At 55.7% G+C, this 27,253-nt stretch overlaps 2 protein-coding genes and 1 long non-coding RNA gene across 8 annotated transcripts in view; 2 read left to right on the top strand and 1 right to left on the bottom strand.

Moving 5' to 3' along the window:
* NKTR (natural killer cell triggering receptor) overlaps positions 1-8,516 on the top strand; it is a 62,376-nt gene extending 53,860 nt beyond the window's left edge. For 3 of the 6 annotated variants that reach the window (XM_019418839.2, XM_019418843.2, XM_053903927.1), the window contains 4 exons: positions 2,477-2,572; positions 3,320-3,376; positions 3,896-4,000; positions 5,700-8,516. In XM_019418839.2, the coding sequence (XP_019274384.2) occupies positions 2,477-2,572; positions 3,320-3,376; positions 3,896-4,000; positions 5,700-5,787 (346 nt within the window). In that variant the 3' untranslated portion in view covers positions 5,788-8,516. The remainder of the gene's footprint in view (positions 1-2,476; positions 2,573-3,319; positions 3,377-3,895; positions 4,001-5,699) is intronic. The other 3 variants (XM_053903926.1, XM_019418840.2, XM_019418841.2) reach the window with 3 other exon arrangements.
* LOC128777344 (uncharacterized) lies at positions 332-16,653 on the bottom strand. The gene is made up of 2 exons (XR_008422637.1): positions 15,251-16,653; positions 332-2,757 (listed from the first exon to the last, which is right to left on the bottom strand). It is a non-coding gene; the product is annotated as an uncharacterized LOC128777344 (long non-coding RNA).
* Positions 13,565-26,545, top strand: ZBTB47 (zinc finger and BTB domain containing 47). Its single transcript, XM_019418849.2, has 6 exons — positions 13,565-13,716; positions 17,350-18,912; positions 20,449-20,596; positions 21,886-22,001; positions 22,642-22,786; positions 23,054-26,545. Exons 1-6 carry the CDS (start codon positions 13,714-13,716, stop codon positions 23,413-23,415), a joined length of 2,337 nt encoding a protein of 778 aa, XP_019274394.1. The 5' UTR covers positions 13,565-13,713; the 3' UTR covers positions 23,416-26,545.
* The last annotated feature ends 708 nt before the right edge of the window (positions 26,546-27,253 follow it).

The raw sequence follows: 27,253 nt of genomic DNA, 5'->3' as shown, positions 1-27,253 counted from the left end.
TGCTGACAGTGCGGACCCTGCTTGGGATTCTCTCTCTCCCTCTCTCTGCCCCTCCCCCACTCACGCTGTCTCTGTCTCTCTCAAAATAAATAAACTTAAAAAAAAAACTATTAGCTTAATCAACTAAAGCTCTTTGGCAACAGAGATGAGTTGCCGTGGTAGATGGCAAGTCTCTCTCTTTCAAGGTGTGTGTTGTTCTCCCACCTCTCTGTGATGCCGTAGAAGGGAATCCTGAACATATAGAACTGTGTAGGATTTAGAGATCATTAACTCTCCATTTTACACAAGTGGAAGGTGAGGGCCAGAGAAGCAAAGTTACCCGCCCAAGACCTGCATCTAGTTGATCTTTATTCAAGGATTGGGGGAGGGGCATGGCAAGACCGATCATCTTTAGATTTATGTATTTTGGTTCAGGTTGCCTGTAACTTTGGTCAGCATAGACAGTGCAGAGAATGAGAATTTTTACAAACTAAAAAATTAGTGATGGTGGCATGAAGTTAGTAATTTGTATTCCTTTTTAAATTTTCTTTATAAATAGTTCACGGTTTTACCTCACTGTCTCTTAGTTACTCCTATCCATTAATATATTATTGTGCTTGGTCTTCATCACTTGAACTTAAAACATAAGAATCTTCGAGAACTTTTTTCCCCTTTCTAGTTGTTTATCTTCCCTTTCCCACCCAGATTTCTTTAAAAATAGGAACCAGTACGTGCCGTCTGTAGTAACAGTGCCCCATTTACTCTTTAGTTGCTTGCAGGCTGCCTTCTGTGCCGTCCCTCCCTGCTTCTCCCTAACGGGCTATTTTCAGGTACTTCGCATGAGTGCCAGGGCATGTTTTCAGTCCTTTCCGTTCTTCTGGCACCTGCCGGTGGTCCTCCTCTTCCCTCTCAGACCGTTCCATGCTTGTGTTGTGGGCCCTTCTTCCTCCTGCCCTGACTCGCAGCAGGCCTGGAGAGCTGGTGAATCCTGGCCTGTTCTCTCTAGGTTCATAGGCCAGGTGCGGTCAGCTATGGAGCTACTTTGGCTCCCTGTCTGCTCAACGTCTGCCTTCTCATTCACACTCCAGCAGTTCTGAGCTCTTGTTGATGCTGGCCACTCACTTAGCTTCTTACTGCTGCCTTTGGAGTGGCTGGCCTTTCATCTTCGAAACGAAGACAGGCTTAGAAAGCCTAAGGAATTTGCTTTAGGTTATGCAGCTGATAGACTGGACAGCCTCCCTGTTTTGGTTACTCGCCTGGCCCTGACTCCCCTAACCACACTGTGACTTCACTGAAGTCGGGAACTACTTCCTACTCATCTTTTAGTCACCTCACAGAGTCTGCTCTATACTTGTTGAGTAATTGAAAAAAAAAAATGGTTGAATAAATGACGGGAGTCTTACTAGAAGACAGTGTGTTCCATTTTCTTATAGATAAACTGGAAGCACATCATGTCTTCCAAAACATAAGTACATAGTGAATAAAATAAAACCTATGAGGGGGTGCCTGGATGGTTCAGTCGGTTAAGGGTCCAACTGTGGCTCAGGTCATCGTCTCGTGGTTTGTGATTTCGAGCCCCACATCGGGCTCTCCACTGTCAGTGCAGAGCCTGCTTAGGATCCTCTGTCTCCCTCTCTCTGCCCCTCCCCTGCTCATGCTCTCTCTCTCTCAAAAATAAACATTAAAAAAAAAAAAAAAAAAAACTATGAAAATGTTACATAGCAGCCTAGACATAGGGGTATTGTTCTGTCCTAAATGACAGGTATAAAGTTGGGGGAGAAGGGTGGGGAGCCAAGTGAATGCGGGCTGGGGGGGTGCAGAATTGTGCTACTTAATAAGTTCCTTGTTGTATTAAATAGATACAAAAAAATAAAATGATTAGGTATAAATAAATAATTTAAAATGTCATCTAGTTTAAAAAATAGAGCTTTGACATACCTGATATATCCCTATCCTCCTTTCTTCTAAAGTTGAACATTATTCTAAACTTTTGTTATAGTTTTGTTGTTTTTCTTCAGTTTTGCCAGAGATGTTTCTATTTGTATACAGTGTTGTTTTTGTAGGTTTTCAAAAAGATCTTTATACATACATACGTCATGTGTTCTATTTATGCATTTTTCACTTAACATTAAGTTCCAGGAGATGTCTCTGTTGATGTATGTAGCTGTAGTTCAGTCATTTTCCTACATTAGAATATTCTGCTGTATATCTGTGCATTAATTTTTTCCCCCATTCTGTCATTAATGGAGAGTTGGATTATTTCTTCTTCCGATATTACAGATAGGGTTCCAGTGAACACACCTTTGGCAGCCTGTTCTGGTTTATTCCATTCTGTTCAATTTAAACACTGTTCATAAGCTACCACTGGCACACCCACAATGAAGAGTTCCATGAAAGACTTTTCCTTTTGTTGTGTTTTCCCCTTCCCACTGTACTAGTAAGGCCTTGAACAGCAAGGTGAGTTCATATAATTGTGCCTTTTCACTCTTAATTGCAGATCAAGAAGCTACTCTAGAAGTCGGAGCAGAGGGTGGTACAGCAGAGGCCGCTCAAGAAGCCGGAGCAGCTCCTACCGCAGTTACAAAAGCCACAGGTGAGCTCGCGAACCCCGCCCTCCCGTGTGGTCTCCATCCTGTCTGCTCTTCAGGGCGTGCGCAGGCAGAGTGGGGGAGCTGTTGAGAAGAATCCTGTCACTGTTGAATACTAGACAGGCCTGTTGGCTCGTCCAGTTGTTTCTAAGAACTGTCAGATTCTCACTGGCTCTTCTCAGGATGTGATCTTATCAGAGTGAGGAAAGAGAAGCGGTAAAAATATTTAAAAGAGGCCCTGCCCGCCAGCTCCCCCTCCCTCCACCTCCAGTACATCTTCCTTAAGCTTAGTTCACCTCTGCAGTCACCTCTTTCTTGACTCGGACTAGGGATCGGGATAGGAGGACTGATTTGTTAACAGGGGCCACAAGATGAAGCGTGTCGGGGGTGACCCCGGGTCTCTATTTCTTCCACGTTCTTGAAACCCTCTTGCCTCTCAGGCATTTTCCAGTGCTGCAGCTTCATTTTACTTACAGACGTCTGACCTGTGCAGACCCTTCCCTCCCCACCCAGTTCGAACCTCCCCAGAGACTTTCGTTATGTGCATCTCATAGAAGAATTGAATAAGACATGAGCTTTCTAATGATAACCAACCTGGCTTTTAAAAAATACAACATACTTTTGATATACAAATGAAATACAGCTACTGGATTTCATTGTGTTTTTTCCTTGGTGGGCAAAGAAACGTCTAGATTTTTTATATAGCCTGTCCTGACCCACAAGATGATGGTCCCTCATGTGATTAATATTAGGACATCCAGCAGGAGCAGATCCAGGAGCAGCTCGTACGACCCCCACAGTCGGTCCAGGTACGGAAGGGGTGGGGAACCATTTGTGGGGGCGGAATTGAAAAGCCTTGTTTTATAAAACCCTTCACTTCCTTTTCAAAAGTGCTGTATTCTGTTGAAAAGTGTAGATACTGTATTTGTCTCATGTAATCCTACCCTATCTACGTGAGGTCTTTTTGACAGCTTTTATCTGTTGGCCCATGGTACTCTAGTGTCAAAAGTGACCATTGATGACCAGTTGTAATGGCAGGTGTTTATCGGATATAATTGCCTAATAAGATCCACCACCTTCATTCAAACTTAACTCAGTGTCAACTTCGTGATATTTTTCAATGCAGAAAATAAATGAACATTTTTCTTTTTACTATGGTAAGTCTGACTGGGGCAATTGTTCAGTGTTTCCAGTACTTGCTGTGCAGCTGTGTCCTCGCAGTGTCGTCTAGGCCCTTGTTTTCGAGAACACTGATCAGGTCATAAAAAGAAATGGAAGCATATAAGTATCTGAGTGGGAAAATTGAGTGTGTGTTGTTGCTGTTGAAGCAGGTCCTACACTTACGATAGCTACTATAGCAGGAGTCGGAGTCGAAGTAGGAGCCAGAGGAGTGACAGTTACCACCGAGGCAGAAGTTACAGCAGGCGGTCCAGGTGGGTCCCCCTCCTTTAGGGCACTGCACGGTACTGTGGGCACTTGGTGCATGAGGTGACAGACAGCTAATAGAAGAGAAAGCGTAATCTTGGGAGGACAGAAGTATTTTTCTCTTCTCGAATTTCAGCAATCCACAGGCAGCTACTAAATAAAAGTGGCCGTTGTGTTAAGGGTTGCCGGGTCAGGTTTGCTGGGTATTGTTACATGTGTGAATCCAAAATGGATCTTGTAATACTTACGTATCTTTGAATAGTTTGCAAGGAGTAAAGAGAGAAGGTCACCTAAACCATGGGCCATTCTTTTAAATAGGGCTAGTTGCTAAAAATAGCAAAACAGATTTGTTAATTTTTTTTAATCAAAAAATGTATACTAAAATGTCATTTGCTTCAACAGCAGAGTTGAGGTTTATACCATCAATTTTTAGTAAAAACATTTTTATATATTACAGATATTTACACATATTACATTTTATGTAACATATTTTGCCTGGTACCGTAAGAGTCTTTGTGTTGACTTTTTATGGTGTCCCTTTCCTAGTTGCTTTTTTGGTCTTAACCCTTCTCCCATTCATTGCAACTACTGTCAGTGATCCTTGTTGAATATCGGTATAATCTAAACACCTCCCTTGTTTGACACTCTTGAAGGACTCCCTGCTGCCAGAAGGGCAGGTCTAGGCTCTTTAGCATTGCATGTAAGGCCTCCCTACCTACCAGCTCCAGCTGGGGCTTTTCTGTCTTCCCTCCTTTAATGTGCTAGAACCTTTCCTTCTGCCTGGAGATACACACGCCTCTTGAAATGGCCAATTCCCACCTACCTACCCCACAGGCCTCAGCTGCAACCCACTGCCCCAGGAGGCCCGCCCTGACTGTTCACCCTGAGTTACGCCACCCCCACCTCCCTGCCGTGTGCCCTATTTGTCTTGTCCACTATTCTGTACTGTCCTTGAGCCCCAGGAAACTATACTTGGTCTACTGTGTATGTCCTAGCATTTGGCAAAGTGACTGGCTCCCTGAATTTTTTTCAAAATAACTGAATGGTGACAATTGCCAGGTCCTCTTGACTTAGTTTCCCAGAGGTCCTATCTGCATGCAGCTGCCCTACCTTCCTCCCACATCCCTCATGGGGTCCCCATTTTTTTTTTTTTTTTTAATTTTTTTGGAGTGAGGGGTAAGTGAGGGAGGGAGGGGCAGAAGGAGAGGGAGAGAATCTTAAGCTGCCCCATGCAGAGCTCCATCTCACGACCATGAGATCATGACCTGAGCTGAAATCAAGAGTTGGATGCTTAACCGACTGAGCCTTCCCAGGCGCCCCTTGGTTTCCATATTTTTAATGAAACTATTTGTGTACCTTTTTTATCCCTTGCTTCCTCGGTCTCATTAAATATTGATGTTCAGTTTGGGTAACATGGAAAATTATTCTGCTCATTTGCATGAGTGGATTTCAAGTAATTTCCCAAGATGCGATGTTTCTTTATCTTAACGTTGATATTACTATTCTGTCATTTAAAACGTCTTTGAAAAGTCTACACTGTTGCCACAGTCAAGACCCCACTCATCCACCCACTGTGCTCTGCCACATCAGTATTGCTTTCAAGCCACTCATAAAAAAAAAAAAAAAAAAAAAAAAAAAAAAAAGGCTTCAAGAGGAATTCAAAGGGTTGAAGTTAAAAGGTGTCTGTATATTTCTTTTGTTATACAGGAGTTGTAGATCTTATGGCTCTGACAGTGAAAGTGACCGAAGTTACTCTCATCACCGGAGCCCCAGTGAAAGCAGCACATATAGTTGAAAATGTCCCCCCCCCCCTTTTTTTTTATACAAGTTATATCTTATTTGTAAATATCTGGTAACTTAAAAGTTGGAGAAACTTAATGGCAGTCTGTTGTTCTATTTCAATATTAGAGATAAGTTTCAAAAATAGGCACTTAATTGTTATCGTTCATTTACATGTACACAGAATTTAAAATACAGATATGTCTCCTAAAAATATTTTTATGCCACATTTTACAGTAGCCAACTATGGAAATGAATTTCATTTTCTTGAATCAAGAAATCATGAAATTTAAGTATCATTTGCAATATTATTTTAGACGATTTCTTTCCATCTCATGTATTCCTTAGAATACAGATTCTTTTTGCCCGTTTTTCAGGTTTTAGCATATATGCTGCCAAGCATAGAACTGTGAAGAACTGTTAAAGGTGGCCAAATATTTATGTACCAATCACACAGTCTCATACATACGTGCTCTTAAGAACAAACCACCCAGAATTGATACTTGATGGTAGCCAGGAATATAAGGCAGTGGCTCTGGAGTTCTTCATTCTTTCCTTACTTCTTGGTTGTCTCAGAGGATCGGGAAAAGTGGTCATCATACAGCCCACTCCGGCTGGCAGGTGAGGTTCAGAAGAATAAATCGGCCTTAACTGTGTACCTGCACTGTCCCTAAGGACCTAATGTTTTATGTGCTTTTTAATGAACACTATCACGAGTTTAGATTGTAGAAACAATTCTATTCCAGTTCATGTTTTGGTGCTCGGTACCTTTTGGTGCCTCTTTACGTGTACTTTACGTTAGAATCTCCTAGAAGAGAGATTATTATTATTATTATTTTAATTCACTGGCGCCAAACGTTCCTTCTGAGCTGTATTCACTTTAAATATTTGGAGGGCTTCTCTCCAGCTCAGGTGTGGCCTGGGGTCCTCCGGAGCAGGCAGGACTGACCCAGAAGGTTGTGTGGCCGCTCAGGGCTGCTGCACGTAACTGACATGTGTGCCTCGGGAAGAGTCGATTGAAGAGTGGACTTCAAAGTACCACCAAAACCTCACTGCCACCATCCTGGAGACACTTGGCAGAGCTTTTAAGTCTTTCAAGTAAGAGAGAGAGATACCACAACAGCAGCTGAACTGTTCTAAGCACCAGCATGTTTTTCCTCTTTCTGCCGTGACCCGCTCTGACTCGGTGAAGCCTCGCACGACACGAGGAAGTCCGGGACATCACACAGGGGAAGAGGGTGTGCACGACAGCACAGATGACACATTTTCGGTTTGGGGTGGTTCCTCCAAAAAGGATTTGACCTGTAAAAACTGGTGTGATTTTTTTTTTTTTTTTTTTTTTAAATCTTTTGAGTTTTTCCCCCAAGTGTACTTAATCACCTTAGTGCCAGTTTAATCAGTTACACAGAAGAAAATCCTACTGGATGTCGGGTGTGGAACTCTGCACCAACCCAACCCAGGCCTTGGCTAGGGGTACCTGGGAAGTGGGAAAGAGCCCTCAGTTGGAGGGATTTGACAGCCTCGGATGGGTGGAGGGGAGACCTTGGATATATTAAAATGGTCATCCGTAAAAGGTTCATAAACAGGGTTAAGTGGTCAGCTGTTTGCCAGGTTGATAGAGTACGTTAGAAAACAGGACCCAAGTCAAATAAACGGACTTCTTAGTAAACACAAAACCATGTGTGATTCATGTGAAGGGTTTTCAAAAGTTGCCTGTAATATTCAGTGGGGGAAAAAAAACGCATTCAGAAGCCCAACAAACTGCCAAATCTAATTAGGTTAAGAAAAGTTACCCTTGGACGATGTATTTGTTTTCTGCTGCTGTGTAACAAAGTACCCCAAACTTAGCAGCAGAAGACAACGCCTATTTCTTAGCTCACAGTTCTGTAGCTTGTGAGTCTGGCACAGTGTGGCTAGATTCTCTGCTCAGGGTCTCACAAGGCTGAAATCAAGGGTCAGCAGGGCAGCATTCCTTTATGGAGGCTGTGGGGAAGAATCTGCTTCCAAGTTCATTCAGTTCCTTGCTGGCTGTCATCTGAAGGCTTCTGCCTCAGCTCCTGAAGGCTGCTCTCATTCCTTCTCGCGTGCTCCCGTCCATCTTCAAATTCTCAATGGCCCATGTTCTCACGCCTCCCATCCCTCTGCCTTCTTCCTCTGTTTTAAGGTTCATGTGATTAGATCAAGCCCACTGATCAAGTCTCCCTATTTTAAGGTCAGTTCTGCCATAGAACATAACATAATCACAGGAGTGACTGCACAGGCGCGGGTTCCTGGGATTTGGGCATGGAGTGGGGGGGGCGCAGGCCATTCAGAATCCCACCTACCACAGACGATCACTGCCCATTGCGCTGGAGTTTCATCCCAACAAGGTGGGCCCTGGAAGCCTCATTTGTTTCTTCCATGGACAAGAACAGCCCTCAGCCGTAGCATTCAACTGTGTGTTTACTGAATGAACTACAGAAACAGCTTTTCTGCCTAGAGGGGATTGTTCTGTATTTTAAGTTATTTTTTAATAAAATTTAATTATGTTGTGTATTGTGCTTCTTAATAGAAAATGCATTATTGGACTGTTTTTGTAATGTCGTTTACTGCAAATGAAACATGATATAGCTGGTATTGTTCAAAAACTGTAGAGAATACTTTTGTACATATTGGCAATGTCTAATTTGTATACACTTCATTTAAATGTTCCTAAAACTTGAAAAGGGGGACCTTGTAGAAATTAAAATATATACTTAGTCTAAATCTGTGCCTGTGTCATCTCTCTTTACTCGTCCAGACTTCCAGTAATCTTTCCGAAATGGAAAAGAAAATGTTGAGTCTCTTTGCTGAGCCAGGCGGCAAAGAGACTTCGTCTCTGCTGCCCGTTTCCATCTGGCGGCTGAGTATCGGCGGGGCATGAGGTGGGGCCGGAGAGGCACTGCAGGCAGAGATGTTCACCTGCCCAGATGGTGCACCTGCTCGGTGATGGTGCTTTATGTACCAAGCACACGGGATGGTGCTTGGTCTCTCTTGCCCTGCAAACTCCAGGTTTCCTCCAGCTCCGTTGTTGTCATTCAGCCGAGGTGACCTGCATACAGAGGTCTTTGCTGAGGAAGGAATATGTCCCATCTTCTCTGGGAGTTGCTGCCTTGGGGACAGAACATTTACCTACTAAACCACCCACAGCCTCCACACTTCCCTCTCTGCCAGTTCACTAGGCACAGAGCACTGGCTCTTAGAGAAAACATTCATGGTGATATTTTTAGTGTCCACATGAGAATTTGCAGGGCAAGTACAATTAACTTTTTTCTCCTCGGGACTCCGAGGAATTTGTATTTTCTTAGTGAATACCTCATAACTTCTCACAGTAAGACTTGCAGAGATTCAGTTTTCAGAATTGAGTTAACAGTAGACCCCCAAGTCAGGCAATCCCTGACAATAGTCCAATCTGGATGCATTAAAATTTAAAGAAAATTTCAGAGTCATTTTACTGTAGGGAAATCCCCAAGTGAGGTTCCTTTTTAGTGAGCTCCAGCATTGTGTTCACATTCTGATAGTGATCATTTTGATCAGCTGGGCAGCACTGGGGGGAAACGTGTCAAGGATTTTGGCCTTGACTGTTCTGAATTAGCCGGGCGTTAAATGGGAGGTAAGAGAATTCAAGAAAAATGCCCCTATCACAAGTGAAAACTGGCTGGACACCACTGTTGGGAAGGGAGAGGAAACCGTAGTCCGTGTAGAGAGAAACTTGCCACGCAGGTGATGCAAACTAGCTGACTAGGTGAGGCCCGGAAGCCATGCCTCACATGCTAGAAGAGCCTGGACTCTGCTGGTTTCTACAAAGAAGTCCCATGCAGCACTTGTGAGGGGTTGAGCTGGGAAGCAAGCTGAGAGGAATCCTGCTGGGCAGGGAGAAGTCCTTTGAGGACAGGGGTAGGGAGGGTAGGGAGGGGGTGCCCTGGAAGAACAGGGCACCTGCTCGTCTTCAGGACCCACTCCGGGCAGCTCCAGTCAGTGCCTGATGCTGTGTGTGTGTGAGGCCAGGGGAGCACACTGCCACAACACACACACAAAGGGGCAGGAGGCTTTAACGGTCTGTTTTCTTTAAAGGTTTCAGTAGAGGGCAGACGCAGTGCCCTTGCCCCTTTCTCTTCTCCCTATGAATCAAAAGGCCGGAGTGGGGCTGTGCCGAGCTCCAGGCCAAGTACTTCTGCCCCTTAGAGACCCTGGGCCCACCGTTCACAGCTCTGCAGGCTGAACTGCGTTTCAGAGCCCGGCCCCAGGACCCAGGCCAGCCTGAGGACTGCTGTGTCTGAACCTGCATAGAGCCCTGAGGAAGTCAAGGTAAAGAAAGTGACCTCAGGCTGCAGGAGAGACCCCCGCATCCTGTCTGTTCCTGGGCCTCTGACGGCTCATCTGCACCAAGAAGACGTGGATTGCCCATTCCTCGGCTCATAAGCCCTAAAAGAGGGTGCGCGCAACTGGCACAACTGGGCATGGGAATCCGTGGTGCCCATCCTTTTCCCAGACCCGTCTGGAGAGGAGTCGGCCTCCCAGAGGGCCTACAGGGAATGGAGGCCTGGGCTGCCACTCCCCCAGCCCCAGGTTACCCGGGTCCTCCTGCAACTAACTTCTCTACCAGCAGGCCAGATTCCCAGAGAAAGGCTGCCAAAGACCCCACTAATGTCAATGCCTCCAGCCTAGTTTGACTTTATTTTGAAGAGATAAAGGATCTCTGTGAGCAACGAGTCTGTGGTATAGTCCGTAAGGGGTCTGGGCCAGAGCCAGACTTTCTGGGTTCAAGTTCTGCTCTGCCACTCTCTAGTTTGTTAACTAGTTAGATTGCTTGACCTTTATAATTCAGCTCCTCCTCTGAAAATCTGGGATACCAAGGCTTCCCTCTTGGGAAGTAGGGAGAATTAAATGCTTAGAGCCAAGCATACATCAAAGGCCCGGGGACGCGGGCCCTGGGATCGCCTCCAGGAGGAGGGTAGGAGCCCACAGGTTTCACGTGGAGGGCCAGGCTCAAGTCACCAATGAGAAGCCCACAGTCCCTTGAACCAACAGGGAGGGAGAGGATCCTGGAAGCTACTGGTGAGGCATGCCAAGGCCATGACGTTTACACAGCAGGAGGGAACGAGGCAACCTGCTGGTTTGAATTAGGCCCCCACCCCGGCAGCTGTAGCCTATTAGTGTGGCGCTCAGTGGAGGCAGAACACAGGGGCAACACCCCCCGACTCCACACTCGGAGCTCTGTGCTCATGTCCCTGTAGGGCCCTGGGTCAGCCTCTGGTGGGTAGCTCGAACATCCCTTTCCATCCCACCGACTTCACGCTGGGTTATCCCCTTCGGTTTTCTGACACTGTCCACTCTTGTCCTTCCCCATCCCAGCTACGGCAGCTACACAGCCTCCTGCACCCCAGGGAGGCTGAGTCCTGTGCTGTGCAAGTGTGCGTGCACACATCCCCCCAACCACCTCTGGGCTGTTTGTTCTCTCCAGGATCAGAAGAGGTGGGCCTGGTGTCCCCAGCCAAGCTTGGGGACTGCCCTCGCACAGTTTGGGTGGCCCCATTTGAGCCCACCATACCGGGCTCTTCAAACAGCCCCTTGCTGCAGTCTCATGTGACCCAAGTGCCAGTAGCCTCTCCCAAAGCTGGCTGCGCCCTCGGGCTTCCCCAGTAGATGGGCTGTAGGCCAGAGAAGCAAGAGGGAAACAGCTGTGGTCTTCAGGGAGACTGAGCCCCCATTCCCTCTCTCCTCACCCCAACTCCAGCCCCTCCTTGGCTTGACCGCCACAGCCAAAGCCAATCCCAAAGGGGCCAGGGGCCCCACCTTCGTTACTTAGGCTGGCCACACCCCTTGCCAAGCTTTGGCAGACAGTGGACCCATGAGGGTGTCTCGTGCAGTCCTCTCTGCCAGGATCCTCCCAGCCCGAGGGGAGGCCACACTCTCCCAGCCTCCCCTTTCCCTGGCTCCTGACACTGGTGCCTGGCTGCATTATCTGTACTCCTCTGGGCCTCACTGTCCTAATCCAAGCAATGGGTACACAATCCATCCCTTGCCCCCTCCCAGGTCAGTGCAAGGACCCACTGAATCAGATGAGGAAGCGGGTTGGAACCGAGGAAGAGGCAGAAAGCAGCCCTGAGGTGACCAGCTGGTCCCACATGCTGGCCGGCTCTGGCCTGGCCTCAGCCTGAAGCCTCTGGGAGCTGAGCTAGCTGGCTGTGCACCCACCATGGCCACAGAAACGCAGGGTGTCTGCAGTGGCCGCCTCTGGGGGCATGTCCCCAGCTGTGCCCCCACCTCTCCTCCCGTGTCTTTATTCACTCGGGGTCTCTCCCACGCTGCATCTAGCTATGTGCATTCCTCCCCTTCCTCTTGGCACTCTTTGGTCGCCCCCATCTTTGCCCCTGAGATGTCTTCTCCCTGGCCCCAGCGTCAGGAGGCCCTTGCAGGAGGTCTTGCAAAAGACCATCAGACTTGTTGACGGTGTTGCCCTGGGATCTTTGCCTCTGTTCCATTCCCTCTCCCGGCACCCAGAACCAAGTCAATCTGAGCAGGCCCCAGAGACCCTGCCCACTCATGAGGAAGATGGCAAACCCAGGGGATACTGCGACAGCTGGGCAGGGGCTGCTGCGTAAGCACGAGGGCACATGTGTGAGGGGTGTGGGTATTGCCAGGACAGGGGCACTATCACAGTGACCCAGACGGGGCAGCAGCCGGCTTGGGGTGGGGCGAGGGCACAGAAAGGCCCCTGAATGATGACATGGGCCACACGAGAGGCCCACAGAGGCCCCCTCTCCACCCTGGTGGCCCAGCCGCCACCTGGGCCCTGCCAGGCCAGCGCCCTGCGGTCCCCACCCTGCCGCCTGCTCAGCCTGGCAGCGTTCCTTTGCAGCCTCCTGCCAGCACAGCTAGCCCCCTGCCCCCACTGGTGTCCGTGCCAGAGCAGCATTCCGCAGGCCAGCAGAGACTGAGCAGGGAGGCTACTCAGCAGTGGTCAGGTCACACGGCTGAGGGGCACAGTGGGGCCTGGGCCTCTGGCCCCCACTCCTCTCATCTTGCGTTTCCCTAGTGCTGGGCCGGCCACCGTTAAAGGCTTGGTCGCTGCAGCTGGGGTCGGGTTCCTGCATCTCCTGCCCTGGGCCCCTGCCCTGTGGAAATCCAGAGGAGGCCACCAGGTAGGTATGGGCCAACCAGCACAGAGTAAAAAGAGCTCTGGGATGCCCTGGGGAAGGGGGGTGTGGGGGGCAGGGCTAGCTGGAGATCCTAGACTCACCCTCAGATCAAAGCAGCTCAGGCCAGAGGGTGGGGGTGGTGAGCGCGGCTGGGGTACGGGGGTTCGGTCTCTCAGCTGGGGTCGCTCAGGGGAGCAGGTGGAAGCATTTCTGCAGCTAGCTGGGGAGTGGGCGCGCCCAGCTTCCCCATTTCAGGGCCGCCTCCTACTCCGACCCCGCCTCTGTGGCGCAGCTGGAAGGCACCGAGATTAGACTCTCGGACGAACTTCCCGGCAAGAAGGGGGCTCGGCGCGAGAGAGTCAGGCCGGGGCCCATCCGCTAGGATGGGAGCAGTGGGACCCGGCTGGGGTCCCCTGCGGCCCGAGGCAGAGCAGGCTGCACCGAGACCGCGCACACCACGCGTGTCCGCGCCCCCCGCCGGCACGCAGGGCGGCCTGGCCCTTTAAGCGTCCAGACGGCGGCCCCAGCTGACGCGCGGGCTCCAATCGGCGCCCCGCGCCCCCCGCCCGCCGCGCCCGAGGCTCTGGGGCCGCAGCTGCTCGGCTGCTGGACTCGCCGCGGCCCTGCGCCTCCGCCCGCCCGGCCGCGCCCCCGGGGGCCATGGTCGCGGGGCCCTGCGCGGGGGCGGCCCCCAGCGCGGCGCTTCATGGAGCGGCCCCGGCCCGGCCGCCGGGGGCAGCGCGATCCCGCGGGGCCCTGTGAGCCCCCAGCGCCACGGCACCATGGTACGCAAGGCCCTGCCTGTCCCCCCGCTTATCCGCCCACCTGCCCGCTCTGCCCTCCCGAGCGCACGGCCCGCCAGCTCAGGGTGGAGTTGCTGGAGGGGTCTTCCCCCTCGCCGGTCTCCCCGACCCCTTCTCCCGGGTCCCCGCGGGCCGGGAATGCGGCGCTACGGCGCGGCCCTCGGCGGGGAGGGGGTTAAATTCCTGGGGTGGGGGCCCAGGCGCGAAAGGCTGAAGTCTTGCTAGGCGCGGGCGGAGGGGGGCGCTTCTCGGAGCCTGGGACGCCGCCGCCCTCGACTGGGTGATGGGGGGGAGGGGGGAGGTCGGATTCCCGCCTGGGCCTCGGGCCACGTGGGCGCTGGAGCCGCCCTGTTTGGGGATTTGGGGCGACCGGGCCAAGCCGGGTGTGTTGGGGCGGGACGTCCGCAGCTCCGGTCCAGACTACTGTGTGACCTTGGGCCAGTCCTCTGCCCTCTCTGGGCCTGTTTCCTGGGGAAGGAGTGGGGCCATGAACGCAGAAGAGGCTGACACAGACACCGCCTCTCCAAAAAGAGGACCCTGGAAGTCATGAACCTGTGCCCCCTTGCTCAGTCTGGGCCCCACCTATGGTTACCCGGCAATAAAGATTGTCGTGGGCGTTTGGGGTGTGTGTGTGGGGGGGGGGGGTGCCGATGCAAGCCCAGGTTTCATCCCGGGGCCTCCATGGAGGTCAGGATAGGGAGCCAGAGGCTTCATGGCGCTGAGAGAGGGTATCCCTCAGATGCAGAAGGCTCTGGCCCTGGTGAGCAGTCTCGGCAGGTGTCCCTGGCACCTGGGCTCCTTCCCACCGCCCTCCCCCCCCCCCCCCCCCCCATCCCCAGCCTGGCTTGCCGGGAGAGTTTGAGGGCAACAGGAGTGCCTGACCACTTCCCTGGTCTTGTATCTTAAATAGGCTGACCTGGTCTGGACTTGAGGATGGAGTGCACCTGGCTGCAGCTGGCACAGCCAGTGGGGAGGGATGTCTGCAGTTTCAGGGAACTGGCACATCTGGCTGGGGAGGCAGGCGCAGCTTGTGGGCCTTGCATGGGAGGTGCCAGGCAAGGGGGTGGCCGAGCCCTGCCGAGGTAGTTGACAGGTTATGGACTCAGGCTGGATGGGTGTGCCTTGCCAATTAAGTCCAGAGAGGGTTCCTGACTGTGAGCTTCTCGGGCCCCTCAAGGGTGCAGGGTGGTACTGGCTTGGGAGGGGGTGGGTACTGCTGTGGGAATAGCGTCTTTAGGGGCACCAATACCCTCCAGGCCAGCCCCTCCTTTCCTGCTGAGGCCAGAGGGCCCTGGGACCAGGTCTGTGCATGGGAAGGTCGGGCACTGCCCTTTTTCCCAATGCCAGGTAGGCACCGGAGGGCATTCTGGGAAGGGGGATGTGGCCTAGGATGTGCTCCCCTCAACAGGCCTGGCTTTAACAAGCCCTTATCCAAGCCACTTCTGCCACTGTCTGGCCCCTGGTGGCCCTTAGGGGCCCTCTTACAACCCAAGTTGCATCCTGACCCCTCACTGACCTGCAAGTGGTAGCAGCTCTGGGGAGGAGGCCACAGGTTGCAGAGGGTAGTGGTGGGGTCTAGGGAAGCACAGCTGGTCCCCTGAGTCTGAGGTTCCCCAGAAGCCTCTTACTGCTCTTTAAGTCATTGCAAGCCGAGAAATCCATCCACATGGAGTGGCGTCCAATCCAGCAGGGAAGGGGTGGCCTCAGCAAGGAGCTGGAAGTCCTGGGGCTCTGCTGTTGTTCACTTGTGGGATCCTTCCATTCTGAGCCTCGGTTTCCCCATCCGTGCAGTAGGGTTTGGTCCCAGAAGATGAATCAGGATGAGTCAGAGGAGGGAGATGGGAGGGACTTGGCACCATATCCCTGTTAGATTGGCCAGGCCTGGACAGGCTAGCAGTCCCGAGACAGAGGGGCAGATGGTTGGCTTCTTGGCTGGGAGGCAGGAGGCGTGGGAGAACTTGAGGAAGATGGTCTCCATGGTCAAGAGTCTGGCCAGACTGGGATCTGAGAGAGCATGGGGTGGATGCCGCCCTGGATATGCAGGGTGGGGCTCAGGACAGATCTGGAAGCAGGTTGCCCCTGTGGCTCCTTGAGGTTCATCCTGACGCCTGGGGCAGATTCTCACAGGTGAACATAGATACCACCCCTGAGCCCAGACTGGGCCCACCCACTGCTGCCCTATCAATGGAAGGACTGTCCTGGGGCATTGGGGCGAGCTCTGGATAGACGGAACCAAGGTTTCATCCCAGGGCTTTCAGGGAGGTGATTGGGGGAGAGGAGCTGATGGCTTGTCGGCAGTGGGGCAAGGTAACCCTCAAATACAGGCGGCTCTGACCCAGCTAAACGGGGCCTGAGGAGGGCCCCGAACTGGAACCTGTGGAGCTGGTCCGGCCAGGCAGGTGGTCGGCAGATATTAACTGAACATCTGTGCACCTGACCTATGCACGGGACTGGGCAGCCTGCCTGTGTGCTGTCTACCTTTTGGGGAAGCTGCTGTGGCAGAGCCAGGGATGATTAAGCCAGCCCCTTATTCTGGACAATTCACAGGTGCCGGATGTGGCCCAAGGACCTGATAACCTGACCCATCAGACTTTGAGGGCCTCTCTGAGGCTTCAGAGTAGTGTGACTTCCAAGATGGGGCCATCTTAGAGCCTCCGGGCCTGGACCGTACCGGACCTGGGGTCTGGGGGCCTAGAGGGAAGAGGGTCTAGGACAAGCCTTGGGGGGCTCCTGTCTCTAAGCACAGTGGACAGGTAACACAGCTCTGTCCTTCTACCCCCACAGAACCCCTGTGTGAGGGGGAGCTGCTGGCAGCCAGTCCTGAGGCCATGGGCAGCAGACTGGTCCCGTTAAGAAGGGGCTGGCTAGATCCCACCAGCCTCCTCCAGCAGAACAGTGGGACCGGGCTCTGGGCCTGGATTTCTTCACAAGAATTTCCACCTCTGCAAGGCCTCAGGCCCAGACCCTGAGGCCTTCCGCTGGTGAGGTGAGGGGTTTCTGAGGTGCTACCCCCAGGGTGCAGTAGCAGCCAGAGGCTGAGCGGTGAGCTAATGAGCCTGACTTTCGTTCTTGAGGTGTCTGGGCTTGGGCAGGCATGGTTTTATTTCTACATGTGAGTGAGTATGAGGGAGAGAATCCACGGAGCTCAGGAAATGCTGAAGCAATGCTTGTGTCTGAGGTGACCACCTCGCCCCAGTTTGCCCAGATCGGCCCTGGTTTTAGCACAGAAAACCCCCACGTCCCAGGAAACCGCTAGGTCCCAGGCACTCCTGGACAGTTGGTCACCCTAGTCCCTGTTACTTCCTCTTTCCTTCTCTTCCCCTTCCCTGTCCAGGATGACTTCCCGTTTTGCAGGGAAGCGCTGGGGGCCCAGAAAAGCTAACCTACTAACCCAGGAGCCGAAGGTCATGGTTGGAGTCTGAGCTCTAAGGGGCAGCTGGCTCGGGGGGCTTGAGTCCTGGTCCCGCCCCCCCCCAGCCCCGCCCCGCATCCTTGCTTGAGCCTCAGCTCTTTCTCCCTAATGTGGAGCCAGGAGTGATGGGCAGGCTGCCTCCCCGGTCGTGGGTGCTGCCCAGGTTGCTGACCTTGACCTGACCTGTGCCCTGTGCCCCGCAGTTGCTGGTTGAGAAGACGACAGACTCACCGGCGGCCGAGTTCTCGCTGGTGGAGGACGTGGCATTGCACTTCGCCTGCTTGATGGGCCGCCTGAATGAGCAGCGCCTCTTCCAGCCTGACCTCTGCGACGTGGACCTGGTGCTGGTGCCCCAGCGCAGCGTCTTCCCGGCACACAAGGGCGTGCTGGCTGCCTACAGCCAGTTCTTCCACTCCCTCTTCACCCAGAACAAGCAGCTGCAGCGCGTGGAGCTGTCCCTGGAGGCGCTGGCGCCCGGCGGCCTGCAGCAGATCCTCAACTTCATCTATACATCCAAGCTGCTGGTCAACGCGGCCAACGTCCACGAGGTGCTCAGCGCCGCCTCATTGCTGCAGATGGCTGACATCGCCGCGTCCTGCCAGGAGCTGCTGGATGCCCGCTCCCTAGGCCCCCCGGGCCCCAGCGCCGTGGCCCTGGCCCAGCCGGCCACTGGCTGCGCCCCGGCCGCACCACCCTACTACTGTGACATCAAGCAGGAGGCAGACGCCCCAGGTCTGCCCAAGATCTATGCCCGCGAGGGCCCTGACCCCTACTCTGTGCGTGTCGAGGACGGGGCAGGGGCCGCGGGTGGCACGGTGCCTGCTGCCATTGGGCCAGCCCAGCCCTTCTTCAAGGAGGAGAAGGAGGGTGGTGTCGAAGAGGCCGGTGGGCCCCCTGGCAGCCTGTGCAAGCTGGAGGGCGGGGAGGGGCTGGAGGAAGAGCTAGGGGGTTCTGGCACCTATAGCCGCCGGGAGCAGTCCCAGATCATCGTGGAGGTGAACCTCAACAACCAGACTCTGCACGTGTCCACGGGGCCCGAGGGGAAGCCGGGCACCACCCCGGGCCCGGCCACCATGGTGCTGGGGCGGGAAGACGGGCTGCAGAGACACTCGGAGGAGGAGGAGGAGGAAGAGGAGGAGGAGGAGGAGGAGGAGGAAGAGGAGGAAGAGGAGGGTGGTGGCAGTGGAGGGGAAGAGGAGGAGGAGGAGGAGGAAGAGGAGGGTGGCAGTCAGGGAGAGGAGGAAGATGAGGAGGAAGGGCACAGTGAGCAGGAGGAGGAAGAGGAGGAAGAAGAGGAAGGGCACAGTGAACAGGATCAAGAGAGCTCGGAGGAGGAGGAGGAGGAGGAAGAGGGGGAGGCAGGGGGCAGGCAGGGGCCGGCGGGGCGTCGGGGCAGCAGGGCAGAGCCCCCTCCCCACGGTCGCATGGCCACTCGGTCCCGAGAGAACGCCCGGCGCCGGGGCCCCCCTGAGCCTGAGGAGACCAGGCCACGGGGTGGGAAGAGGCCCAAGCCCGCGCCGGGAGCCTCTGCGCCGGCCCGAGGGCCACAGGCCACTGACGGGCTGGGGGCCAAGGTGAAGCTGGAAGAGAAGCAGCACCACCCATGCCAGAAGTGCCCTCGCGTCTTCAACAACCGCTGGTACCTGGAGAAGCACATGAACGTGACCCACAGCCGCATGCAGATCTGCGACCAGTGCGGCAAGCGCTTCCTGCTGGAGAGCGAGCTGCTGCTGCACCGGCAGACAGACTGCGAGCGCAACATCCAGGTGGGCCCCGCCGGCTCCGTGGGGGGGTGGGGCAGGGCCGGGCAGCAGGCCCGCTGACGCCACACGGCCACTGAGGCCAGGCACCCCGCGTCGTGCTGCCTGCGTCGCCCAGACAGACAGGCTGGGGAAGCCGGACTTACCCCTGGCCCCTGGAGCTGGCCCAGGCCCAGGGTGGTGGGGATAATGCCAGTGCCTTCCTGGAGGAGGCGGGCGGAACCGGGCTTGGCGTGTGGAGACACGTGCAGATAGGACTGAAACAAACAGTACCCTTGGCCAGAGGGGCGAAGGGGAGCATGGGCTTTGGAGGATGAGAGGAGGGAGTTGTCTGAGTACTTGAGACTGGCGGATAGCCAGCTGCCAGGAGGGATGAGTCCGTGTTTTAGTAAATCCTAGGGCTGCTGGAAGGCCAACAGGTCCACCACCATTTATGGTTTGACAGACAAAGCGGGGCAGGGTTTGCCCAGAGAGGGCGCCATTTCCACTTGCCACAAAGGCTGAATGGAACAAGGGGTGACCGGGCAGGAGAAAGCCCCTGCTTGCTGTCAGCGCTTTGGAGATGCCAGCTGGCCTGGGCCTGGAAAGAGGGATTGGATGAGAAATTTGGGAAGAGCAGGGGCTGCTGGGGCCAAGCAGGGGAGCTGGGCTGGTGGCCAGGCCCCGGGTCAGCCTGTGTGCCAGCCTGGCCTCTCAGGGTGTGGGCAGCACAGGGCCAGCCTGGCTGCTTTTGGCTTGTTCTGACGTGGGAGGGGATTGATGGGGCAGCAGGTAGGCCGGCGCTAATTGCCTGAGCTAATTGCTAATTGCATGGCCCTGTGGAGAAAGTGTTCCCCGGGGGTTACCTGGTCTCCTGCCCCACCCTCCTGCACCTGTTCCCACGTGCCTGCCTGCTGGGCAGCCCTTTGACTGTCCACCTGCACACACCTGAGCCTTCCTCCTGAAGGGGAAAGACGCGCGTGCCTCTTCTGAGCTGGGCGCCCTGACCCATTTCTGCCCAAGCCTGACCTACTCCAGCCCTCTGGAAGAGTGTCCTGCAGGGATGCGTAGGACAGGAGGAGGAGGGGGGCCCCCAGGGTTCCCACCACCCTCCGTTCCCTCGTGGGGCCTGGTACCTCCCACAGTCTCCCCCACCTGGCCCTTTGGCACCTATCTCCTCGAGGATCCGCAGGGTCAGGGCTTGGGTCCCCCCAGGGGGAGGCAGCAAAGGTAGTGCCCCAGCTCCGCCAGACCTGTTACCATGGCCCCTCAGTAGAGAGATGCTTTGTTAAAATGAGCACCGAGGAGGGGCTTCCTCGTGTAGGAGGGCCCTGACCCTTGTTCGGTTCAAGGATGGGGGAGGGCCCCAGGCTGCAGCCCTGGGTGGGTGGATTACCATCCCCAACTCCCAGAACATCCGATTTGGCTGGTCGCTGGACATCCGGGGCTCTCTCGCCGGCACAGGTGAGGTGAAGGAACGGAGGTCCAGAGAGGGGCAGCTTGTCCCAGGTCACACACGGTCCTGACTCAGGACCTGGGGCCTAAAGTCCTCTTACCCCACAGTGTGTGACCTGTGGTAAAGCTTTTAAGAAGCTCTGGTCCCTCCACGAGCACAACAAGATCGTGCATGGCTATGCGGAGAAGAAGTTCTCCTGTGAGATCTGCGAGAAGAAGTTCTACACCATGGCCCACGTGCGCAAGCACATGGTTGGTGAGTAGGCCGGGAGAGGATGGGGCCCGGGGTCAGAGCTCGGCCAGCTGCTGGCTGTGCTGGGAAGGACTTCCCATCCAAGGGCGGTGTGAAAGCGTGAAAAGGCCCCTCTCAGCTGTGAAGCCTGGGGAGGCTGCTTGCAGTGGCAAACGTGGCCGGGACAGGGCTGCAGAGGTCAGGACTACCATGTATAGTTGGGCAGGTTGCACGTTGCACAAGGGTTCCTGGACAAGATGGCAGACGGGGACCAGAATCCAGCTGGCACACTGCTAACTGGACTATGTGCCACAGCATGGGGTTGTGGCCACCAGGGAAAGGAGCGCCTTTTCCTAAATCACGCAAAGTGACGTATGGGCAGACATAGGCCCTCAGTTTCAGGACAGGTGTGCCTCTCATTTTTTTGTCACCTTCTTTCCGGCCCTCACAGGGCTTTGGGCTTCTCTGAATGCAACCCATGATAATGCGACACAGTAAGGAGGCCCCCCCCAAGTGTGTGTTGGGTTACTCTGCCTCGGGCATGGCTGTCCCTCCCCTCTGTGGGCCTGGCTGGAAGTCTGGTGTCCAGGTGCCCCTCCTTTCTTTGCCCAGTTGGGGCCTGGGGCTCAAGGGAGATATGGCCCTGGCCAGGCCCTCCCCCCTTTCTCCAACCACCTGGGAGCTGGGGCCCCAGGCTCGAGGTCTCAGCCAGGAGCATGGGGAGCAACCCAGAACTGGTAGTCTTCCTGGGCTCGAGTTCCCCAGCTCTGAGCTCTGGCTCCAGTTATTTCCCCCCAGATCTTCCTTGAACAGTTCGTTAAGTCCTCACCTCTCCGGGGTTTTAGGGGAGCACAGCTAACTCCCTCTGGACTGCTCAGTGTCACCCCTGTAAGGCCCACCTTTGAGGTTCAGTACCACTCCTAGCCTGTCTTTATAGAAGGGCATGCTTGAGGCCCACAGAGGCTGTGCAGGGAGCCAGTGGCGGGCCAGGGTTTGAGCCGAGGCCAGTCCTACTTGGGAGTCCTTCAGTCTCTCCCCAAAGCTTTGGGAGTGAAGCAGCCTTGGCCAGAGGCTGAAGAACATGAGGGCCTCCATGCTAGTCTGACCAGACTTGAGAGCAGACAGACAGACGTAGCCCAGAGGGAAGAGCCCTCACCCTGAAGTCAGCCCCAGATCCTGGACTGAGGCTCTGAAGCAGACCTTAAAGTAGGTGGGCCTCCCGGGAGGCCCTGTGTGGGAGGTGGTCAGGCAGCGAGCCCCTGGGAGGAGCCATGGGGGTCCGTCCCCCTGAGACATAATGGCCTGCCCCACAGCCCACACCAAGGACATGCCCTTCACCTGTGAGACCTGCGGGAAGTCCTTCAAACGAAGCATGTCTCTCAAAGTGCACTCACTGCAGCACTCTGGGGAGAAACCCTTCAGATGCGAGGTGAGCTCCTTCCTCTGCCTGCCCCGGGGGCCACCTGGACGGACAGGGAGCGGGAGCGGCAGCTGCCTAAAAACCTGGGAGTTGTGGGGAGTGGAGTCCGGGATTCAGAAAGAGGGGGGGGCCCACCCTGGTGTCTGCGGCCCCTGCCTCCCACTCCATCTTTACCTGGATGCGCACCTGCCTGCCCCCCCCCCGGCCCCCACCCTCTGCCACCCCAGCTCCAACGCAACCCCCACGCATTCAGGGTGGGCAGTCTCCTTGGGCCGGAACGGTACATGGGGTGGGCTTTCTGGAGAGGTGGAGAGAGGAACATCTCAGAGCAGAGACAGGGCTGTGGACGGGGATGAGGGGGGCAGGTCTTCCAACAAGGAGGAAGGACAGAAGGGCGGGGGGGCGGGGGAGCTCAGCTTTAAGCATGAGGACTCCCTCCATTCTGTGGCCTTTTTCCACTTCTTGACCTCCGTTCCCGCCTGGGCCCTGCCTGCCCTTGGCCTCTCTTCTGCCCGTGTGCTGCCCCACCCCAGGACCCCCTCCCGGTGTGTGTGTCCTCCCTGGGCCCTGCGGTCACAGGCAGGCGCTTCCCTTCCTGAAGGCTGCTCCCTCCTCTGCCCCTGGGCCTCACCCTCCCCCCCACCCTCAGAACTGCAATGAGCGCTTCCAGTACAAGTACCAGCTGCGGTCACACATGAGCATCCACATCGGCCACAAGCAGTTCATGTGCCAGTGGTGTGGCAAGGACTTCAACATGAAGCAGTACTTCGACGAGCACATGAAGACCCATACAGGTATGGCGGCCTCCAGGGAGGGACCCCTTCGCAGTCCTGCTCCGGAGGCCTGGGGTGGCCCCAGCCATGCCCCTTTTCTCAACTCTGGGCCTCAGTTTGCCCTTCTCTATGAGGCTCGGTGCCGTCCTCCCTGCCTCCCAGGGTAGGGAGGCCCTGCGGATGCCGGGGCTGGGCCCTGCTATGGTTCTCTGGGCGCGGGGAGGCTGGTGCGGAGCTGGGGTCTGGGGACTCCTCAGTGACTCCCCGGTGCCCGTCGCCAATGCCTAGGGGAGAAGCCATACATCTGCGAGATCTGCGGCAAGAGCTTCACCAGCCGACCCAACATGAAGCGGCACCGGCGCACGCACACCGGCGAGAAGCCTTACCCCTGCGATGTCTGCGGTCAGCGCTTCCGCTTCTCCAACATGCTCAAGGCCCACAAGGAGAAATGCTTCCGCGTCAGTCACCCCTTGGCCAGCGACGGCCCCCCTTCTGCCCCAGGCCTGTCCCCCACCCAGCCTCCGACTCACGCACTGCCCCTGCTCCCGGGGCTGCCCCAGACCCTGCCGCCCCCGCCCCACCTGCCGCCCCCACCGCCACTCTTCCCCACCACTGCCAACTCCGGCGGGAGGATGAGCGCCAACAACTGACTGCCGAACCGCGCGTGCGCGGGGCCTGGAGCCCGGGGGGCGCCTCTGGGAGGGACCCCCCACCCCGCCCTCTCGTCTTTCCTGTGGGAGGGCAGCAGCACTGGCCTGGCACTGCCGCCCTCACCTCCAGAGGCGGCCGGACACACGCTGCTCAAGGCCCCTGGCCCTGGGGGTGTTGCAGGCTGGTGGCCCCAGCGTGGGGAAAGGACACCTCACTCCCAAGGGCCCCCCCTTCAGTGACTCCTTGAAGCCTTTACTTTTTTTTTCTTGGAAGTGAAGGAAAAAGAAAAGAGAGGAAACTATTACCAGCACCGCCCTCCAGGTGAGGGGGGTGCTGGAGCAGCAGGTACAGCAGGGAGGGAGGGGCTGGGGAGCAGGTGTGACGGGTCACTCTGCTGATGCCTAAGCCGGAGGGGGGTTGGCCAAGCCAAGCCTGGGTCAGCTTCGGTGGCTCATCTCTGCCGCCCTTGTGCACCCCAACTTGCCCCCTCATCCTGGGGAGTCTGGGGAAGAGTTGGAGTGCCAGCCACCCCCCACCCCCGGAAGGAGTCGTGGACCCAGTCTGAGGGCTGTGGACACTGAGGCACAGAGCTTGAGTCTGGATGCCTGTGAGCGTGTTGTGGAGGGAGTGGCGGAGTGTGAAGGCTGCAGACCCAGCTTTGCACCGTGTGCAGTGGGGTAGGCAGGGGCTGGACCCCAGGCATTTGCTCTCCCGCCCACCACCCTGGCAGCAGGCACAGGGACCCTGAGCTGTACCAGGCTGCATTGAGGTCCCTGAGTCCAGGAGAAGACATCCCCAGAAGCCGCTGGGCCTCAGGGGGCTGGGGGCTAGGCCCTGGGTGGGCAGACGGGCTGGCTCCCGCAGTGCCAGATCCCAAGGGCTGCAGTCGAAGTCCCTGCAAATGGGTGAACACCAGGGGCAGGGCCCTGAGAAGGAGGCATAGACAAAATGTTTTAAGGTTTCAAGGTGCTATCAGTGGGGCAGGGGGCAGGGCTGCTGTTCACAGAGCACCCTGTCCCTCACCAGCTGCCCTGGTCGTCTCTCCCACACCAGAGATGTGTGTGTGTGTCTGTCCCCATCCCTGCTCTGAAGGCAGAGGCCTCATCTTCCTAGGTCTGGCCACAACCCGGCATCCCTGGGCCTCTGCGGTGTGGGCAGGGCACCTGTAGCACTGTGGGCGAGAGGAACCTGCACATTCAGGGCCCAGGGTGGGGGCAGGAGTTCTGGGGGAGCCCCAGCCTGTGCCCAATGCTTGCCCCCACGAGGCTGGCACTAATAGGACACCCTTTTTTGTTGTCATTTAACGTCTTTATTCCTGCCTTTAAAATGGGGAGGAAGGTTCCATAAGCTACATGTTTCCTAGTTAAGCTCTTTCCTTTTGTGTTTATACGGTTTTGTTTGTTATACTCTGCACCTTAAACCCCCACGACTACCCCCACACCACCACCTTCCCAAGCATGGCTGGAGTGGGTAAGCCCAAAGGGGGACAGGGGCAGGGGGCAGGGGGGGAGTGGGCCCCATCAGCCCAAGGGCTGAGGGGGTTGGAACCCCTCTGACCTCCTTGTGAGGCCCATGGCGCTGGGGTGGGGGCTGGGGACATTTTAATCATCAATAAACGAAGCACTTTATTCTGTACAGATGTGGGCAGCTCCAAGAAGCCCGAGTGATTTGAGATTCGTAATCCAAGCTACACAGCCCTGATTGTTCTCTGGGCACAGAGCGGGCAGTGCCCTGGCCTAGTTGCATTTGAGGCCGTGGCAGTAGTGCAAGCCAGAGCCTACAGACATGCCCTCAGACACCCCTGCTGTCCTCTGGAGAGAGAAGGTGGGCCCCTCACTGAGGGAGGAAGGCTCCCTGTCAGGCTCCCAATCGTGTAGCTCCCTTACCCCAAGGCTGAGGGTTCCGGGCTCCTGCTTTATTAAAGCTCCCTCTCCTCTACCCCTTGATCTCTGGGCTTCCATGACGTCCTCAGGGTCCCCCCCCCCCCCTCCTCTGTTTCCTCCTCTTCCTTGCTATTTCTAACCTCTGGTCCCAGTGCCTGGCAGCTCTTCAGAGCTGGCTCATGTTTTCCCCGAAAAAGTTGATCTCCCCCAATGTGCTGTAGGTCTGGACCCCTTTGGGTTCCCCCAACCCCCTGTCGCTGACACCAGGGTCTCCCATGGGGACTGGTGGTCTTGTCACCAGCTAGCCCCACTACAGCTTTAGTGAGTGAGCCGGGTGGGGAGAGGGCAGGGGGGATGCGGGGGCTGGCCAGATCAGGTCCCCGTGAGGCCACACTTTGATAAGCAAAGGCTGGAGATGGCTGTTGTGGAGGGAGCTGGTGTTGAAACCCTGTCCCAAGATTTGGGTTTCCTGTTCTCATACACCTCTCCTCTGAGGGTGGGGATCCAGACAGCAGGCAGCCTGGGCTCTGGTCAAAATGGTCCTTGTAGCTGTGGGTGGGCATGGCCAAGCCCTCTCTTGGGAGGCCCCTGTCCCAGTGGGGTCAGGAGTCCTGGTCCCTGGTGCTAAATGCTCTCTTCCCCTCAGGCCAGTGTGGGTGGGAGCTCCTTTCCAGCCAGATCACAAGGGTCTGAAGCAATAATGGAACCTCAGCAGTGCCAGTATGGGTAGGGGTTCTTGTTTTACCAGCTTTTCCTTTTCCTTTTTATTTTTAAGACATTAACAAGCACCTGGATATTGGAGTAAGGGGACTGGGGCGTCATACCCACTTCCCAGGGCCTGTGGGGAAGGGGGCAGGGGATCATCACATCCCGCTAGAGATGTACAGGGCGGAGGGGGTGGGGGTGGGTGCCCCTCAGTCCAGATGGACTTCTCAGCCCATTTGTCCAGAACTTGGGTCTGGAACCTGGGCCTGCCCCCTCCCCAGCTCCCCCTGGGCTCCCTGGTCTTGGGCCAGCTGGAGGTGAGCAGAGAGATGAGGTGGGCCTCAAGCCCCCTGACCACAGGCTGGAGTTAGAGCCTCAGCCTCTGAACTTGGCAGGTGCTGCCACCGCACTCCTCATTGGGGGCCCAGAGGTAGCTGTGTCGGGTGTGTGTGTGGACCCTTGGTGTCTGGGGCCCAAGTGCGTGGGGGATAGCAGGAGGGTGAGGACAAGAGTGAAGGGGAATAAAGTCAGTACAACTGTCCCTTGGCCCAGCCTCTTCTTTACATGTTCCCCGCCCTGACTACTGGCTGGAAAGACCTAGACCAGAGCAAGGGCAGCACGGAGCCCGGCCGCTCAGCCGCAGACCGCATGGATAGCCGTACCCTGGAGCAGCTGTAGACCCTGTGTCTCTCCCTTAAGAGCGGGCTGGGCTTTACGAACACCCAGAGTCAGGAGCTGAGGCAAGAGCAGAGATGTGCCCCCAAACTGGTGTTTGGTCTTGAGCTGGATGCAGAAGGGGATGGAGAGAGGAGAGGTCTCGGGGTAACTGGTGCCGAGGCTCCCAAAGGAGTGCCCACGGGAGGCCAGGCCCCCTGCCGTATGGTTCTGCGTGAGCCCCAGGACAGCAGGGACAACTCCGGCTCATGTGCGCAACACTTGGCAGGCAAGGGTGGTTTGAAGGAGCCAGCCGTCAGAGATGCTGACGTGGGCACCAGGAAGACGGCTGGTGGCCTCCAAGGAGGGAGCAGATGGCTTTCTCTGGGGACCTCTAAGAATTATTAATATCATTGCACAGGTAATATACAGAGCCCTGGCTCTGCACCAGGTGGAACTCTAGGCCCTGGGGCTACACGGCGAACAAGGCCCCTGTGTTTGTGGCAACCGGCTGAGGATACAGGAGGAGGGGTCTGACCCTGAGCAGCTGGGTGAATTCACGAACCAGAGAGGAGGTGCAGGTTCTGACAGGCAG

Source organism: Panthera pardus, unplaced genomic scaffold (genome assembly GCF_024362965.1).
Source record: "Panthera pardus isolate Hobbes unplaced genomic scaffold, ASM2436296v1 HiC_scaffold_16, whole genome shotgun sequence".
In the NCBI taxonomy this organism is placed as follows: Eukaryota; Metazoa; Chordata; class Mammalia; order Carnivora; family Felidae; genus Panthera; species Panthera pardus.
Note: the sequence above shows the minus strand (reverse complement) of the source record. Positions and strands in the feature narration are given on the sequence as shown.

Bases quoted from the DNA above. Each gene is read 5' to 3' on its own strand.
- ZBTB47 (XM_019418849.2), top strand. The intron at 20,597-21,885 runs GTGAGTAGGCCG...CCTGCCCCACAG, and splicing joins CGTGCGCAAGCACATGGTTG to CCCACACCAAGGACATGCCC. The intron at 22,787-23,053 runs GTATGGCGGCCT...GCCAATGCCTAG, and splicing joins GCACATGAAGACCCATACAG to GGGAGAAGCCATACATCTGC.